Source organism: Hippoglossus hippoglossus, chromosome 20 (genome assembly GCF_009819705.1).
Source record: "Hippoglossus hippoglossus isolate fHipHip1 chromosome 20, fHipHip1.pri, whole genome shotgun sequence".
NCBI lineage: Eukaryota > Metazoa > Chordata > Actinopteri > Pleuronectiformes > Pleuronectidae > Hippoglossus > Hippoglossus hippoglossus.
The window spans coordinates 20,004,423-20,024,422 of record NC_047170.1 but is presented as its reverse complement, the minus strand read 5'-3'; the positions used below and the strand labels follow the sequence as shown (position 1 = coordinate 20,024,422).

The following is a 20,000-nucleotide window of genomic DNA, read 5'->3' as shown; positions in this document are numbered from 1 at the left end:
GACGTCACCACATTCAAAGTGAACGAGCAGCGTTTGGGTTAAAGTGAGTCCAGGGTTTGACCAGCAGGGGGAGTAAAGGACAGAATAAAGTTAGTATATTAGTCTAAATGTAAACGTAGCTGCATTTACACCAGAGCTGAACCATCACGATCACTGATTCGTCTGGATTCATCAGCTGACCCACTAACATCTCCATCCTCTCTGTCGATTGGGACACGCCCACTGACGATGTCACGGTTCTTTGGGGTTTGTAACAAATGTATTTTTGGTTAGAATTCTCAGAACTGAACAGAATCAGGAGATGAACCGGAATCCGTCCCATGATTGAGGAAAATGTCGATGTGTGGTTTTGACTCCCTGTCTCTAGCTCGCTCACCCAACTCCCCCCTCGCTCTCTTTCACTGCAAACCACTTCAGTTATCAGAGATGTGTGTGTGTGTGTGTGTGTGTGTGTGTGTGTGTGTGTGGGTCGATATGAGTAGAGAGACAAACAGGAAGACACTTGAGTGAGTGTGTGTGTCAATTAATTGTATTAAGATGGAGGGAAAGCAGGAAGAGAGGATCATTATCTGGAAAATGGAGGCAGGAGTGCTTTTCCATAACCACTAAAGTGTGTGATTCATTCACATTCACATGATGTCTCAGGTAACACGTGTGTGTGTGTGTGTGTGTGTGCGTGTGTGTGTGTTAACCTGCCTCGTGCACAGAGGACGTCACCTCCACTGAGTTTTAATAACAGAGGAGAAATCCATCTTCTCGAATTCAAACCAACATCCAGGCAGATAAAAACAAACAAACAGAACAAAGGGACCAATCAGATCCACTCTCTCCTCGTCCCCGTCCAATCAGCAGCTACAACCTGAGGCATCACGTGGGTAAGTGTCTCCACCTTCTGCTTCTGACGTTAACGTTTAGTCACAGTCAAACTTACGTCAATTCATGTTAAATCTATTTTATGGAACGTTCCTGACACAACAAATTCAGTTTCCTTGATCCGATCACATGATGCACGAAAAGTCAATTAAACCATAAACCCTCTCTCCTGCTTCTCTGATCTCTCTGACGTCTTCTCTCCATCAGACTCCAGCGGAGAGAAGAACGAGTGGGAATCGAACAGGGATTCACATTTTTGGATTCAATGGGATTTTCTCCGGCGAGGCCGCTGCCGCTCAGCACGACAATTAACACAGAAACTGCTTCAATGCTTTTCAATTACCAGCTGCCCTCCCTCCACACACACACACACACACACACACACACACACACACACACACACACTTTTCTTTTGCAAAATCCCCTTAGATGAGTCAATCATCCAAAACAATATTTGCAATCTCTATCAGTCACTGTGTGTGTGTGTGTGTGTGTGTGCGTGTGTGTGCGTGTGTGTGTGTGCGTGTGTGTGCGTGTGGGTGCGTGTGTGTGTGTGTCTTTCCTTTGTTGTGAAACGTTGTTTCCTGTCGGGAGTGTGCGGTGGTGATTATTTCCTTAATAGAATAAAAACATACAAAAAAACAAACAATAAAAACATAATAAAATAGTAGAAACTCTTTTCTGAACTGAAAACGTTTTCATTCTTTTCCTTCGCTCCCTGGGTGTTTGAACTTTGACTCCAATGATCGACACTAAGACGTCAGCAGGAGAGACTGTGTGTGTGTGTGTGTGTGTGTGTGTGTGTGTGTATCTGAATGTGTGTGTGTTGACGTCTGAATCTGTTGGTGAGAGAAAACAGTGAAGTGCTGAGACAGAGTCAGACTCACTGAGTCTCTGGGGTTTTTCACACTCTGTATAATTCATCGCTCACATTGACCTTGTCACCGACCTCAGCCTGGACTCTCATAGTGCATCGTACGAGTGTGTGTGTGTGTGTGTGTGTGTGTCTGTGTGTGTGTGTGTCTGTGTGTGTGTGTGTGTGTGTGTGTGTGTGTGTGTGTGTGTGTCTGTGTGTGTGTGTCTGTGTGTGTGTTGGCTGAAAACTCCAAACTCCACTCATGGTGTTTTCTCTGTGAGACTCTGAAGCTTCATGTGTTTGTTCCATGTTTCTTTGATCTGTTAGTTCTGGTTTCACTTTGTAATTTAGAGACTAAAGAACTTTGTCTGACAAACGTTCGTCCTGTCGTCATCACCTACGTGGGCGGAGTCTGATGTGGGCGTGTCATCAGTTGTGGGGGGGGGTGGTAGGAGTCTTTCTGTTTGAATGGAGAACATGAATGAAGCAGTTTATTTAAATAATCTTCACAGTCATGAAGTTTGTCTGTTTTTGTTTTTCTATTAATTGTGACGTCTCAACCTCAATCTTTAAAGTCTTCAAAAGTATAAAGAGTTATTTATCCTCTCTCTCTCTCTCTGTCTCTCTCTCTCTCTCTCTCTCTCTTTCATCCCCAGCGAATACAAAGTCAATTTACCTGGATCGAACCTCATCTCTCTCTCTCTCTCACACACACACACACACACACACACACACACACACACACACACACACACACACACACACACACACACACACACACACACACACACACACTTTCATTAGCAGGATAAATCCATCAACATCTCTTCCTTCATGGCGACAGTCCTCCTCTGTATTTGTGTAAGCGAGCGACCGTGCAGTGTGTGTGTGTTTGTGTGTGTGTGTTTGTGTGAGAGAGTTTTTCATTGTTTCCATCGGCTCTCATCGACACGTTAATGCAGCTTCTCATTCGTAACATTTCTCAGAGCAGAAACCATGTGTTGCTTCTCGAAAGATGCTTTAGAAACACAGACATGACGGATCCCTAAAGTGAAGTCATCTTGGTCACCCCCTGGTGGCTGGCTGCAGTATTGCTCATAAAGCTCAGCCTCCTCCATGTTAGCACATGGACTAAGAGCGAGGACGTCCACTCTCAAACTCCACATCCAGGTTTTAACAGGTTTCAAGGACAGAAAGTTCCAGAAACTCACTCAACGCCAACATGACAATGAAAATCTCAAACCGTCGTGTCAGTGAAACAGAAAAACTGCAGCGACCTGGTTTTTCTGCGACAGCAGCGAAACGCATCCCCCCCCCCTCACCTAGAGTGACCCGAGCAAAGCTGCTGACTGCATGATTCACCAGGGCAGGACAGACGGAGGTGTGTGTGCGTGTGCGTGTGTGGGCGTGCGTGTGTGGGCGTGTGCGTGTGTGTGCGTGTGTGTGTGTGTGCGCGTGTGTGCTGAAACTGGCAGCAGGACGCAGGCACGACTGCTTCGCCAGCGTGTGTTCTCTGTCGGCCATATGTATGTCAGCTGCAGCAGCCTCGGCTCAGAACGCCACGTCAGACGTAAAAATAAATCACAGAAACAAGGCGAGTTGGCGAGGTGGTGAGGAGGCGAGTTGGCAAGGACGCAAGGTGGTGAGGAGGCGAGAGAGAGTCGGACGACAGATATCAGGTTTCCTACTGGACAGAAGAAAGTCACGAGCCAAACGGACACAAACATAAGGACGAAGACGAGACACAAAAAGACAATCGTGAAAGTGACCAATCAGCTTCAGTCCCAGGTCACATGACTCACACAGGCACGCAGAGCAGCCCATCGTCTCAGATCAGGGAAGTGACGAAGGATTGTTGCCTCCATCGCTAACGTCAGCGACTCCTTCAGAAGATGGAGGTGAACTACGAAGGATTTCCTTACCACTGTTGCCTAGCAACAGAGCAGCAGTTGGACACAGCAAGGAAGTTTTAAAGCCCCTCGGCGTGTTAACATGTTAGCATCTGATGCTTTGGTCTTGTCTTGCTGCCGCCATTATCTCTTAAGAATTCAGTTCATCACTGAAGGACCCACCTGCTGGAGCCTGAGCACGTTTACTCAGGTGCTAGTTCCCAGTACTCTCTCTGCCTCTTATTAAGAAAAAATATATCATAATCATAAGAAATTATATTTATTATTTGAGTTCATTGGGTGGAATTTATAATTAAGATGATGAATTGCAATGACAGGTCTCCTTTCAATTGATTTTTTATTGTTGGAAATTTATCCCTCAAGGAATTTAAGTTTGTTTGTTGAGACACTTTACATTAGCACGTTAGCTTAGCATTTAGAAATAACTAGAATCAACGAATGACTCGTTGCTGTAAATCAAAACCTGAACAAACAAAACTGTAAAATAAAAAAGTTAGTGTTTATGTTATTTTGTTTGTGTTTATTGTGTTTTTACTGTGTTTATTTGTGATGTGTCTTTGTGTTGTACACAGTGTGTGTTTTCAGTGTGTGTGTACGTAGATTCATTAAATTGTTTTAACTCCCTGATGTGTTTATCATCTTAGTCAGTGTAAAACTATATTTATATATGAGTGTGTGTGTGTGTGTGTGTGTGTGTGTGCGTGTATCACTGTAACCTCTATGCTCAATTACATCCAGATTACCCAGAAGCCCTCGGGGCTGTGGCAGCCGGTGAGAGCTCGCTGATATAAATCTGGTCACACCAGCTCTGTTATTCTCATAAAACATTACTACACACTCACACACACATACTCAGACACACACACACACACATACTCAGACACACACACACACACACACACACACACACACACACACACAGGGAGCTAGTGCTGCAGTAAGCTAATAGGCTAACACTAACCTAGAAAGGAGGAAGAGGAGTGAGAGGAGGTGACATTTTGAAAAGGTGAATGGGATGAAGCTGACATTTAGAGAAAAACGAGATAAAGTGAAATCTAGATTCCATTCAGAAAAGAGGGAGACACACTGTGTCTGTATGTGTGTGTGTGTGTGTGTGTGTGTGTGTCTGTATGTGTGTGTGTGTGTGTGTGTGTGTGTGTCTGTATGTGTGTGTGTCTGTATGTGTGTGTGTGTGTCTGTATGTGTGTGTGTGTGTCTGTATGTGTGTGTGTGTGTCTGTATGTGTGTGTGCGCGTGTTCAACCTAACTTCATCACCACCTCTGACAGAAGAAAATCTAAAAGCTCTGTTTTCTTTTCATTTTGTAAAACTGATAACCGAGGTTTCACACTGAGACAGAATAAAAAACGTGAAGAAATTATATAGAACATGAAGAACACAATTTTTTATATGAGGAAGAAAAAGCTGAACTTTCTGCACAAAAGTCAAATTATTTTCTCCCGAAATACAAATAAATCTGTTGTTACAGATTTTAATTAAAGTTTTTCATGTTTAAATCACAGCACTTTTAAATAATATCTCTTCACATTCATACTTAATATCTATATAAATATAAGAATCCTCTATAAAGCAGTTTGAGAGGTGATGCTCTGACGTCAGGAGCTAAATCTCCACCTGAACAAACGTTATGAAGGCGCGTTGCACCTCAGTGCTAATGTTGGAACCCGCCCTCGATCAGGTGCGAGCTGACCACGCCAACGTTACGGAGACGGACCGACCACTTAACGCTGCGTCGAGGGATCGAACCTGGATTGAAATGCAGCTGCGTCTGATTGGTTGTGGGAACAGAAAACAATCATACATTATTCAGCTGAAAAACCAACGCTCCGACCCGCACCACCGGAAAATGACAACTCTCTCTCTGTCTCTGTCTCTCTCTCTCTCTCTCTCTCTCTCTCTCCCTCTCTCTCTCTCTCTCTCTCTCTGTCTCTCTCTCTCTCTCTCTCTCTCTCTCTCTCTCTCTCTCTCTCTCTCTCTCTCCCTCCCTCCCTCCCAGGTGCCGATGCTCTCTCTACCTCCTCTTCCTCCCTCCTGTCATCTCTCTCCTCCCTCTGAATCATCACTCTCCTTCCGCCCTCATCATTTTTTGGGGTGAGGCCGACTCTCTCTTTCTCTCTCTCTCTCTCTCTCTCTCTCTCTCTCTCTCTCTCTCTTTCTCTCTCTCTCTCTCTCTCTCTCTCTCTTTCTCTCTGTTAAATCATTCACTGAGTTGTGGTGGGCGGCTGCCACTCTGTTTCCTGCTGAGCATGCGGGGGGGGGGGGGGGAGTGATGACACGATGACAGGTGGAGGAAGAGAGGGTCGTTCACGTTTATCGACAGATTCACTTCCACTTTACTTTCTGGATCTTCTCCTGCAGCCTCCTAGTAACATGTCCTCGTGAGTCCATGTGAGGACACAGCAGGACAATGTGTGGAAGCTTCCCAGAGAGCGAGTGGACGTGTTGATGAGGTTTCTAACACGTGACGGACGTGAAACTGGAAGAACACAAACATCTCAGGATGAAGAAGAGGAGCAGACACGTAGAAGACGAAGACGTCCACTTGGAAACACGAGGAGGTTCCAGATCTTTTGGTGATGAGGGCCGACGCCGGTGTGGATGAGCTGTAAACAACAACACTGATCTTTCCACAGCAGAGTTTATACGTCATGTCCGGCCTCCTGCTGCTCTACAGGCTCCGCCCCTGCTGCTCTACAGGCTCCGCCTCCTGCTGCTCTACAGGCTCCGCCCCTCGCCTGATGTTCCCACATGTTCCTGTTTGAACGAGTCGGACCCGACAACCTGCTGCTGCTGCTTCACCAACACTAACTACACAACATGTACACACACTGATCATGTGTGAAAACATCTCAACTGTTGCACTCATATCACAGAATACTGTAATATAATGTATAATATTAAACTAATACTGCTACAATCAATAACTCAATGATCATCTTGATAATCAGTCTGGTTTATATCACTGTGTCTCTCTAACGGCGGAATATACAGGAGATGATAAGCAGAGGCACACCCTCTCTCTCTCTCTCTCTCTCTCTCTCTCTCTCTCTCTCCCTCTCCCTCTCCCTCTCTCTCTCTCTCTCTCTCTCTCGTTGTGAATGTGTGTGTGGGGGGGGGGGCTGTCATTCTAACTGACAGCTCTGTCAGCTTATCAAATTAGTCCCGGCACAGTCGCGGCTGACGGCGCTGCCGAGCAATAAATGCAGATTTGTGGAGAATCATAGCGAAACCATCAGCTTTGATTTGCTTTCACATGAGATGTTTATGGAGCAGAAGCGAGGCGGGCGAGAGACTATTAGGAGGAGTGGAGGGGAGGGGGAGAGAGAGAGACAACAGAGTGCCTCCCTCCCTCTCTCCCTGATTGGATCAACTTGAGAAGCTGCAGTTTCCGGCAGCTTCAGTGAGTTTTAGATCAATTTACAGAACATAATGCACATTATGGTTAGTTTGCAGACGCAGATCCAAAGTGATGGAGTCAGAGTGGAAGATCAACCAGCGTCTCTTCATCCTCTTCCACCGATATTCACTACATGTTATTATAAAAACTTCATCTGTCAGTGTCACGTGAAGAATTATAAGAAGTTTTGGCCAAACATTATTTTTCATGCAGTGATCTGTTGTTTTGCTGTTTAACTATCCAACATAAAGTTTTGTACATTATCAGAAAGAAATAATCTTTTCCTCGTCTCTACTTTCATTATAACAAAACATACTGTGATGTCACTTCCTGGATACGAGGCTGAGATGTCATGATTGACAGCCGAGTGTGTGTAGGGGCGGGACCAACTCCACCATCACCACTGCACAGATGACGTTAAAGCCACAAGACGAGATGTATTGGCTTCATGTTTGTAGAGAGAGAGGAGGCGGAGACACGTCATCCATCTTTGTTTACTGATCATCTTGATTTGCATCTTAGATTTATAGAAAATCACTTCTATAGAACATGCTCTTATTTTGAAACAGTGATATAAGGCAGGTGTTTTAAACAGGCAGAGGAAAGATAAAGTGTGTGAGAGACAGGGTGTGTGTGTGTGTGTGTGTGTGTGTGTGTGTGTGTGTGTGTGTGTGTGTGTGTGTGTGTGTGTGTGTGTGTGTGAGAGACAAAGAGAGAGCAAGGGAGAGAGAAGGAAAAGGTGCAATGCAGGTATTTTATGCGCCACTAATTCAGGAAGTGATGAGTGTCATTAACTCAGTCTAGAAGTTTCTGTCTTCATCATTGTCATCATCGAGTCCTGTGTGTGTGTGTGTGTGTGTGTGTGTGTGTGTGTGTTGTGTGTGTGTGTGTTGGGGTGACATCAGCAGAGAAAATGACACCTTGTGGGAGACAGAGGGGGGAGAGAGAGAAAGGGGGAGAATTTTTCAGAAGGTAAAAAAAGGTGCATTGCAGGGATTTTGTGCAGCCCTAATTTAAGTAGTTGCCAAAAGTATGTGGACACCTGAACTTTACAGCTGGGGGGGGGGTCTCATGAAACTGAATTAAAGCTGAAGAGTAAAACATCACATTACTGCCCCCCCCATGATTTCCGGTGGTACTGCTCCATTTCATGTATTTTTACGTATCCGTGAGCTTTTAGCCAACGTGCACAAATACACAGGAAATGAAGGAAGAGCACGAAGATGTTGAGGATAGATGATCCTCAACAGGTGAACGGGGGGGGGGGGTCCACACTCCACCACATAGCTAGTGTGCAAGCTAACTTAGAGCCTGGTTTCTGAAGCCACAGGAAGTGAGCACAGTTTCTTTAGGTTTCTGACTGTGAGCAACAATAAGACAATAAGATAATAAGATAATATGATAATAAGATAATATGACACGTTTCCCTCGGTTCTGTCAACATGTTCTGTAACTGGTCAAAGACACAAACTCCACAGCCGAGGAACGTTTGAGTTCATTCACTGATTATTTCACCAGTTTGACTCCCAGTGACTCCCAGTGACTCCCAGTGACTCAACTACCAACTACATGTTATCGTTAGACGTGTGTGTGTGTGGACAAAGGTTGCTATTTAAAAGACATTCAAATGTTGAAAGATGAATAGTGTCAGACATTTTTACGCACTGCAGGGCACTCACCACGCACACACACACACACACACACACACACACACACACACACACACACACACAGTAACGCAAGGTCAGGGAAGTAAGTGTGTGTGTGTCACTGTATTGTGAAAAAGGAGTTCTCTGCCATAAGGTACCGACCTCCCACTGCTGCCCTTTAGACACACACACACACACACACACACACACACACAGACACACAGACACACACACACACACACACACACACACACACAGACACACACACACACAAAGACTATCTTTAAGTGTTCCTTAAAAAGAAAGGAGTAGAAACACACACAGACACACGTACTTCATAAAAAATGAGATGTCAACACGAGGCACTGCAGACTCAGAGGAGTAAGTCAAGGACAGCACTGAGTGTGTGTGTGTGTGTGTGTGTGTGTGTGTGTGTGTGTGTGTGTGTGTGTATACTTATGTTGTGTCTCTATGTGAGGACATTTTGGGACAGTGAAGACTTTGTTAGTTCAGAACTATTCATTAGAATGAAGGTCAGTACAACAACCGCCTGTGTGTGTGTGTGTGTGTGTGTGTGTGTGTGTGTGTGTGTGTGTGTGTGTGTGTGTGTGTTCCTACTGGGGGTGTGTGAACTGGTCCACCAGCGACACTCTCTCCACCAGGTCTCCTCCGATGGAGCGCACCAGGTCGTAGAAGTCATTGTCTGTGAAGCTCTCTCGCCCGGCCTCGCTCTCTCTGCTGTCGGGCAGCCAGAAGGAGATGTCGTTGTGGAGGGGGGGGTACTTACTGAGCGGCTGAAGAGACACACACAGGACAAAGATTAAAGACACGAAGACGAAGACGGAGACGGACACTGTGGGTTTGCAAAGGAAGAAAATGGTTAAATATAATGTATTTATGAAACATAGTGAAAAGCTGAAAGATAAAGAGAAGAACATGTGATGGAAAGAGAGGAAGTAAAAAGAAGGGAGGAGGAGAGAGGAGGAGGGAGAGGAGGAGGGAGAGGAGAGAGAGGAGGAGGGAGAGGAGAGAGAGGAGGAGGAAGGAGGAGAGAGAGGAGGAGGGAGAGGAGAGAGAGGAGGAGGGAGAGGAGAGAGAGGAGGAGGGAGAGGAGAGAGGTGGAGGGAGAGGAGGAGGAAGGAGGAGAGAGAGGAGGAGGGAGAGGAGAGAGAGGAGGAGGGAGAGGAGAGAGGTGGAGGGAGAGGAGAGAGAGCAGAGAGAGGAGGAGGAAGGAGGAGAGAGAGGAGGAGGGAGAGGAGAGAGAGGAGGAGGGAGAGGAGAGAGAGGAGGAGGAAGTGCAGCAGAGAGAATAACATGAAGACAATAACACATTAAAACTTAATCGACAGAATAAATCTGATGTTTTATGCAGCGACAGAAGGAGAGAGTGAGATTTTCTATCATCTGTGACTCGGTTATTATCCTGAAAATAACTTTTAATAAACAGAGAGAGGAGGAGAGAGGAGGAGGGAGGAGGAGAGAGAGGAGGAGGGAGAGGAGGAGGAGGAAGGAGGAGAGAGAGGAGGAGGGAGAGGAGGAGGAGGAAGGAGGAGGGAGGAGGAGAGAGAGGAGGAGGAAGGAGGAGAGAGAGGAGAAGGGAGGAGGAGAGAGGAGGGAGAGGAGGAGGAAGGAGGAGGGAGAGGAGAGAGAGGAGAGAGAGGAGGAGGGAGGAGGAGAGGAGGAGGGAGGAGGAGGAGGGAGAGGAGGAGGAAGGAGGAGAGAGGAGGAGAGAGAGGAGGAGGGAGAGGAGGAGGAAGGAGGAGAGAGAGGAGGAGAGAGAGGAGGAGGGGGAGGAGGAGGGAGAGGAGAGCGAGGAGGAGAGAGAGGAGGAGGGAGAGGAGGAGGAAGGAGGAGAGAGGAGGAGAGAGAGGAGGAGGGAGAGGAGGAGGAAGGAGGAGAGAGAGGAGAGAGAGGAGGAGGGAGAGGAGAGCGAGGAGGAGAGAGAGGAGGAGGGAGAGGAGAGAGAGGAGGAGGGAGGAGGAGGGAGAGGAGGAGGGAGAGGAGGAGGAAGGAGGAGAGAGAGGAGGAGAGAGAGGAGGGGGAGAGGAGGAGAGAGAGGAGAAGGAGGAAGGAGGAGAGAGAGGAGAAGGAGGAAGGAGAGAAGATGAAAGAGAGAAGTGACACATGATCTCAGACGACAGATTTTCTCTTTTCTTCTTTAACAAACGTCTATAACTGAATGAACATTGGACAAAAGTCTTCCTGTTAAATATCGTCTGAACGTCCCATTGTGAGAACATCTCAACACCTTCAGGTCCTTCAGAGATCAAAGCTGGAGGTCAAAGGTCAAAGTTCACAGACATACGAGTCCTAAAAATGTCTTGTAATTGAAGCTGGTTTCTTATATTTTATTGCTTTTATTTATTAATAGTTTTTAATCTGTGTGATGGCATGACTGCGAAGGAGAGAGACACAGTAGGTGAGGAGCTGTGTGGGTCGACACACACACACACACACACACACACACACACACACACACACACACACACACACACACACACACACACACACACCTCGGTGGTCACACTTCATTACTGGAGGTCCAGGGGGTTGGGGAGAGTACAGGGGGAGAGGTGGCCAGTCGCTGCCCAGGAGAGGTGCACTGACCCTGGGCAGGAGATGAGCCGTGCTGCCTCCGTCCCTCTGGAGGAACTGAGTTCATCAATAAGTCGACGGATTCTTTCCTCCGCTCCCGTCTCTCCATCCCATCACTCCTTTATCTTCATATCACTCTTTCCTTCCAGCACTTTCTTTTACCTCCCTCCTTTCTTCACTTTCTTTTTGTATGTGCAGCCTCTTCTTCCTTTCTTTCCTTCCATCTTTTCTTCCTTTCTTTCCTTCCATCTTTCCTTCCATCTTTCCTTCCATCTCTTCTTTTCTCTCTTCTTCCTTAAACATCAGTCTTTTTCCTGTGTTTTTTTCTTTTTCTCTCTGGTTTCATTATTTCTCAAACTTTTTTAAATCCCTCCTTCCTTCCATGGTTGTTTCTTACCTGCCTAGTGCTTCCTGTCTCTCCCCATCATTTCTTCCTCCCTCCCTATCTCCTTCCTCTTCCTCCCTCCCTATCTCCTTCCTCTTCCTCCCTCCCTATCTCCTTCCTCTTCCTCCCTCCCTATCTCCTTCCTCTTCCTCCCTCCCTATCTCCTTCCTCTTCCTCCCTTCCAATGTTCCTTTCTTCTTTCTCTGTTCTCCTGTCTGCCCTCCAACAGTCACTTGAAATGTTCTTTATTAGTGAGGACGAGGGTTGACAATGAAAACGTTTAGCAGGGACAGAGTAACCGCTGTGTGAACCTGCACACACCCCACTGTGTGTGTGTGTGTGCGTGTGTGTGTGTGTGTGTGTGTGTGTGTGTGTGTGTGTGTGTGTGTGTGTGTGTGTGTGTGTTGGTACCTGGAAACAGACGTGCTGCTGGACGTCCTGTACTCTGAACTGTTTGAGGAAACGTTCGTCCTGACTCCAGAACAGTCGGATGTCTTGGATGCCGTACAGGACCATAGCCAGTCTCTCCAGCCCGAGACCAAAGGCCCAGCCCAGCTTGTTCCCCGCCCCCGCTGCAAAACACCAAACAACAGATAAGAAACATGAACAAAACATTCCAACGGTTCATTTCAGCACATTCACCAGCAACCTGCAGGAACCAGCAACCTGCAGGAACCAGCAACCTGCAGGAACCAGCAACCTGCAGGAACCAGGAACCTGCAGGAACCAGCAACCTGCAGAAACCAGCAACCTGCAGGAACCAGCAACCTGCAGGAACCAGCAACCTGCAGGAACCAGCAACCTGCAGGAACCAGGAACCTGCAGCAACCAGCAACCTGCAGGAACCAGCAACCTGCAGGAACCAGGAACCTGCAGCAACCAGCAACCTGCAGGAACCAGCAACCTGCAGGAACCAGGAACCTGCAGGAACCAGCAACCTGCAGAAACCAGCAACCTGCAGGAACCAGCAACCTGCAGAAACCAGCAACCTGCAGGAACCAGGAACCTGCAGCAACCAGGAACCAGGAACCTGCAGGAACCAGCAACCTGCAGGAACCAGCAACCTGCAGGAACCAGCAACCTGCAGGAACCAGGAACCTGCAGGAACCAGCAACCTGCAGAAACCAGCAACCTGCAGGAACCAGCAACCTGCAGCAACCAGCAACCTGCAGGAACCAGCAACCTGCAGGAACCAGGAACCTGCAGCAACCAGGAACCTGCAGGAACCAGGAACCTGCAGGAACCAGGAACCAGGAACCTGCAGGAACCAGCAACCTGCAGGAACCAGCAACCTGCAGGAACCAGGAACCTGCAGCAACCAGCAACCTGCAGGAACCAGCAACCTGCAGCAACCAGCAACCTGCAGGAACCAGCAACCTGCAGGAACCAGGAACCTGCAGCAACCAGGAACCTGCAGCAACCAGCAACCTGCAGGAACCAGGAACCAGGAACCTGCAGGAACCAGCAACCTGCAGGAACCAGCAACCTGCAGGAACCAGGAACCTGCAGCAACCAGCAACCTGCAGGAACCAGCAACCTGCAGAAACCAGCAACCTGCAGGAACCAGCAACCTGCAGGAACCAGCAACCTGCAGGAACCAGCAACCTGCAGGAACCAGGAACCTGCAGCAACCAGCAACCTGCAGGAACCAGCAACCTGCAGGAACCAGGAACCTGCAGCAACCAGCAACCTGCAGGAACCAGCAACCTGCAGGAACCAGCAACCTGCAGGAACCATCAACCTGCAGGAACCAGGAACCTGCAGGAACCAGGAACCTGCAGGAACCAGGAACCAGGAACCAGGAACCTGCAGCAACCAGCAACCTGCAGGAACCAGCAACCTGCAGGAACCAGGAACCTGCAGCAACCAGCAACCTGCAGGAACCAGGAACCTGCAGGAACCAGGAACCTGCAGGAACCAGGAACCTGCAGGAACCAGCAACCTGCAGCAACCAGCAACCTGCAGGAACCAGCAACCTGCAGGAACCAGGAACCTGCAGAAGCTATGAACCTCTGCAGGAGCTATGGATCTTTGGAAGAACTAATAACCTTTACAGGGACTTTTAAACTTTGCACATTACACTTAATACACAAGTATGGAGCCTGGAGAGGAGCTGGAGATATGTGAGACAGTTCTGATTAGATCGATGTGTAAATGAGTCTGTCACACATCAGGTGTCACAGCTCAAATCAAACATGGCTGAACGCACAGAAATCAAACCGAAAACTACACAAACTCTCTGTAATCTGTGACTGTGGACCGGCAGCAGGTGTGTGTGTGTCTGTGTGTGTGTGTGTGTGTGTCTGTGTGTGTGTCTGTCTGTGTGTGTAAGCAGTCAGCAGCTGCTGTTACTTACTTCAGTGGACTCCTCTGTATTATTCAACACTTCAACTTAATGCTGTCAATAAATCTATACAACCTTATCTGAATGCCTCCCACACACACACACACACACACACACACACACACACACACACACACACACACACACACACACACACACACACACACACACACACACACACACATTATTTCTGGATACACTATTGAGCCCTCTGCTCTTGCTCTGTCAGGGAGGATGATTCCCTGAAGGCAACCAGCAGGCTGCTCAAGGGCACTTGTGCAGTCATGGCTGCACAGGGTCAGAGGATTGTGATGAGCAACATGTAGACGACATGTAGAGGAGCTGCAGGCTTCTAGTTAAATTAGACTTCTTATGATCATAATGAGCAGCATGAAGATCTATGTCGATACGACAGATATGACAGAATATCTGTGGTATTGAAGATAAACCTGGAAACACCACGTTATCGTTCAGATTACAGACAGAGACGGTGGGAGTCTGTCTTTACCACAGACGAGCTGAATGAGCTGAGATTAATTCTGACATTTGGAAGAAGTGTTAAATTACTGTTGTTATAGTCAAGACCTACCTATATATATATATATATATATATATATATATATATATATCAGGTATTATTTCAACATATTCAAATTTATTTGACATTTATTTTCCTGGAAGAAAGAACATTGAGCGACTTCAGGTTGTGGAGCGCTGTCTACCGATGTTATGTCAGAGTCTAGGAGAGTAAAAACTTTGTGGATGTTTTTCACTGCACACAGCTCTACAATAAAACCATTAATATTAATTTATATACACAGAGATGATTTGTGTTGTGAGAGGTGTTGACATTGTGTTGGGACAAATAAGACAATGTTGGAGCGCCACAGTCAGAGTATTTAATGGAAGCAGCAGGCATTTGTTTTACTTTGGAGACTAAATGATTTTCTGTCACCTCACTTTGTTCATGACATTAACTTTGACCGTGCAACACAAACTTTATTGATACGATCATGTAAAACACACAAATAAACAATGTGTGTACGACTCTTTTCCTCTGATTCCAACTTTATCCTCTAATGGACAAAACCAACACTGACACCAGGTCAGTGTCTGCAGATACTTTGAAACTGCATGTAAATGTCCTGAAAATGTAAAATACTGTTTCACTATAAAACACTGTCAGCAGTACTGTCAGGTGAAGTTGGCCACTAACCTTCAGAAGCCTCCATCTTCACTTTGTGCCATCAATCATTCTGCTGGAGTTTTTCAAACAGCACATTTCTCATTTCAGAACAAAACTCTTCAGCTGCCTGGAGGCAGGTCAAAGCAGAGGGCCAACGCTCAGAGGAATGGAGGATTATGGGTAATTCTGGGGATTTCAGCCTGGGTTGCAGATAAGAGGGAAGTGGTGTCTCCCTCTGGGATGCAGACTAATTGAGACAAACCCGTTTCCTCTCTGATGTGTCGACCCTCCAGAATCTGCGTCCGTGACCTCTGTTCGGGTCGTGATCCGCAGTTTGAGAAACACAAGATGGAAAACCTTCAGCAAGAGAGTGAAACCGTCGGGATCACATTCAGAAGGTGAATCTTTCTGAAACCGACTTCACAACTCAAACCCACGGTTCATCAGCCTCCTGCACTCCTCAAGTTTCAGGGTCACCTTTTAAAAGGCAACTTCTCCGAATTATTTTCATATAAGAAACCTGAGATGATAATGTTTTAATACTGTCTCTAAAGTAAAGCAATAAATGATCCAAAAGTTACACGACCCAAAGTCGACGGATATGAGTGACGAGCAGGAGGTGAAGAGTTTTAAAAGTTGCCTGCTGATTTAAAGTTGGCAGCCATGATTTTCACCACAGTCACCAAAGTCATTGGGATTCATCCTCTGGGCTGAACGTCTGAACGTCTGAACCACATCTCAACCACACGCTGAGAGTGAAGCCACGGCATCGATGTCAACCTCAGCTGTCAATCATGATGTTTCAGCCGGTTTCATACCATTAAATAAAACAATAATAAATAAATATGAAAGAGACCGAATGTGGAGATCAAGGCGGCACCGTGTGTCAACGTGAGTGGGACGCTCAGTAACACTACTGTGTTAATCCTGTTCTTTATCGTCAGTGTTTCACATGTGAAGGCTTCAAACCCTCCTCCTCCTCCTCCTCCTCCTCCTCCTCAGGACTGAGGAGGACTTAACAGGTGAGATCGATGTGGATTCACAGCTTTTAACTGGATCCAGCAGCTCAGTCCTTCACAGGCAGAGTGAACGTAATCAACCTATCAGACGCTGATCAATACCTGCAAATCAGACGCTCTGCTACGTCGGGTTAGCTCCTCACGCTTTGCATCGTATCAATGGAAAACTGGGGTTTCACAAAAATGATCAAAACACGTCCAGAGCTAAGATTCTGTTTTTGGTTATTTTAGTGGAAAACAAGCAAATGTGTCCTTTACGTTTTATTCTAAAATAAAATGCATCCTTCCATTCCCAGCAGGTGGTTCCCTCTTGGGCCAACCTATCCCAGGATGCATTGCACGGTGGTGATGATGCTAACAGGCTAGCTACCTGGGTGCCTGGGCTGCAGCATCTCTAAGTAGCTAACGATGTAACGGTAGGAGCAGGACAATGTGGTGACGGGTTATAAATCCTCCGTAGACCGGACTGTCTCAGTTCAGCCTTCGGGAAGCTGCGTCTGTAGGTGGAGTCCCAACTCCAAAGTCATCATGTGACTGATGACGCTTCGCTTTCTGAACCTGCCAATCTGAATAACTGCTGCTCCCAGGAAGCAGGTTGAGGAGAAGAGTGAGTGGTTTTCTATCCTCGCCTCAAAGTTAAAAACAACTTTGGTTTCCTCCAACGAGTAAAAACTAAAATCCCCTCAACCAATCAGATTCAAGTCTTTAGGTAAACGTTGTTCACATCAGACAAGAAGCCGGTGATTCATGGTTTAACGATACTTAACGATGAACTGGAGACTTGTTGAACGTGTGAAAGCATCTTTAAGGATGCGGATGTTTGCCGACGGCCACTGAGCCGGTGGAGAGGAAACAACCCTCTGAGCCACCAGAGCACAGATTACATTCCAACATCTTCACTGTGACACGACTCTGCAGAGAGAAGTAGCTGTGTGTCGCAGCGCCGGAGCCACAGGCGGCTTTCTGGCTTCAGACTCGTGGGTCAGCTCCTGCGTGAGGAGTGGGCGGCGAGGCTCGGGATAGAATCTGGACATTCCTCTAAATATTTGTGCGCGGGGGCGTTTATATGGCTCGGCACTAATATTCAAACACACCCACGGGCTCACAAACATGCACACAAAACAAGAGGGAGGCGGACGCCGAGCGGGAGGGAGAATTACCTGCTCTGATTGGAAATGCTTCTGCTTGTTATGATGATGTGTAACCTGCCTGCCCCCGTCGTAGGTTTGTGCACGAATCCACAAAGAATCCGTGCACGCTAACACACGCTAACACACGCTAACACACAGACACACACAGACACACACAGACACACACACACAGACACACACAGACTTCCTTTACATCCTGGTCTCGTCAGCCACAGTCCAATCAGCAGCCGGGGAATGTGGTTTCTATGCTAATGAGCGTGGGGTCGAGGGGTCGCAGGAGATGAGGGAACACACTAGAATAAATCTCCACTTCATGATAACTCACAATCTATCAGATCTGCGACCCTTCTCCTCCTCACTCCTCCTCTTCAAGCCCTTTCTCCTCCTCCCTTTCACTTCTCCATACTCCTCCTTCACCTCCCCTCCCCTCCATCACTTCTTTGTATTCCTCTCTTTTCCTTACTGCGAAATCTCTTTAGCGTCTCTCATCTTATTTCCCCTCGTTGTGCTTTTCATCCTTTCTTCTCCTCCTCCCTCATTCTCTTCCATCTTTCTCCATTATCCTCTCTGCTTCTCTTGTTGAGCTTTTTCTCTCATCTCATCTTTTATCTCCTGCCTCATCTTTCATCTTTCATTTGTCAACAGACACTTTGACAAAAATTATAAACTGACATCAGTTTTTTTTATCCGGGAAGGAAACAAAAACAAAAAACTAATTATTTTGACAAACTTATCAATTAATTAAAGTTAAATCAATAAGGTGAGAGATGGAGACGTCTCTGTCACACACACACACACCTATCACTATTAAACACACAATCAATACTCGATCGATACAAGATCTATACAATACAAAGTCAACATGAGAAGAGTCTGATCGTCTCTCTCTCTCTCTCTCTCTCTCTCTCTCTCTCTCTCTCTCTCTCTCTCTCTCTCTCTCTCTCCTCCCCCCCCCCCCCCCCCCCCCCCCCCCCTCTCTGTCTGGTTTCAGTTCCTCCCTGATGCATCATTTTTCGTCAGTTTCTCTTTTCCTTGCTCGCCCCTCATCTGTCTCCATTGCTCCTAATTATATTTGCCATGAATATATTTATGAGTGCATTATTGGAGAGGTGCGGTGGCGGCCGTTGTGGTTTTAAGCTGCAGGATCATGATTAAGTGCTCTGATTACAGAGCCGTGATAGAGAACACCACCTGTATTACAGAGTGGCTGCAGCGTTCTGCATGTGGACGTGGACTTTTTACTCTGAGCTCCGATGTGATTTAAAACCAAATTCAAACAATAAAAAAACAGCATGAACCAAAAGTCAATTAACCTGGTCTATAAACTGGGTGAGTTGGGTGGTTGGACAGGTGTATAAACTGGAGATTGTGGACTGTCGGACTGGTGTATAAACTGGAGAGAGGGCCCCAGAGGTCTATAACCTGAATGTGTGATGCTCCTGATTCCTCCACAGACTCGAACACTGCAGTTGCAGGGTTTGAACTCTCTGGGAGCGAGCGTTCTCCGAGTCGGAGCAGGGAGTGTTCGTCTGCATCTGAGGAGGCGGAGTCTGGATCATGTCGACCACGGGGATCGACAGTGTGAGAGCTGCTGCTCGTCTTCCACAGCTGTCGGCAGAGTTACTGACACCGAGGCTAATGAAGAGCTCAACCCGAGAAGAGATCATCACACATCTGACGCATCAGACACTGACGTGCAGCGGCCGAGAGAGACGCCTGTTCAAGAGTCAGAGTGTGTGTGTGTGCATCACTGAAAATGAGCTGCAGCGTGGCGCACACACACACACACACACACACACACACACACACACACACACACACACACACACACACACACACACACACACACACACACACACACACACACACACGTCAGCCAAAACACATTTTACGATGCAGAGTGAGGATAAATCGCCTGAGAGCAAACGTCGCTGTTGTGGTGTGTGTGTGTGTGTGTGTGTGTGTGTGTGTGTGTGTGTGTGTGTGTGTGTGTGTGTGTGTGTGTGTTCGAGTGAGCCTGTGTGTGTGTGTGTGTGTGTGTGATGTGACAACCACAGCTCTCACATGCCAGACACCTCCTCTTCAGATATTCAGGAAAGATTAGTGTTGGCTGTAGTGATCTGTGTGTGTGTGACGCTGTATCTTCGTCCGTCAATGACGTCACTGTTTAATGATCAGGTGACGGATCACATGTGTGTGTGTGTGTGTGTGTGTGTGTGTGTGTGTGTGTGTTCAGATTCATTTAGTTCTCAAACTGTCACTGAGCTCAAACAGCAGACGACATCAGAGCAAAGACAAAACATCACAGGACGTTAAACTAAAGCTTAAAGAACAAAGGAGCAGCCGTCAGTCTCTCATCACAGACACTCGACCACACCGAGCTACAGCTCCGGAGAAGAGAAGCGTTCGTACCGGAGATGATTCGCCTTCAGTGTCGTCCATCTTTATTTACACTTTATGAAGCAAACAGCCAAAGTTGATTCAAGAGATTAAAACTCGACAAACAAGGTTAAAAATAGAGGAAATGATCAAAGAGAATTAAAACAGCTGCAGATGTTATGTCAGACGTTAAAGTGACGAACATGAGAAGTTCTAAAACTGGTTATTGACGTCAC

At 47.0% G+C, this 20,000-nt stretch overlaps 1 protein-coding gene across 7 annotated transcripts in view; it reads right to left on the bottom strand.

The window, feature by feature from the left end:
* Positions 1-20,000, bottom strand: part of fars2 (phenylalanyl-tRNA synthetase 2, mitochondrial) — a 91,130-nt gene that overhangs the window by 36,959 nt on the left and 34,171 nt on the right. For all 7 annotated transcript variants that reach the window (XM_034572083.1, XM_034572087.1, XM_034572088.1 and 4 more), the window contains 2 exons: positions 12,097-12,257; positions 9,324-9,499 (listed from right to left, as the gene is read on the bottom strand). In XM_034572083.1, the coding sequence (XP_034427974.1) occupies positions 9,324-9,499; positions 12,097-12,257 (337 nt within the window). The remainder of the gene's footprint in view (positions 1-9,323; positions 9,500-12,096; positions 12,258-20,000) is intronic.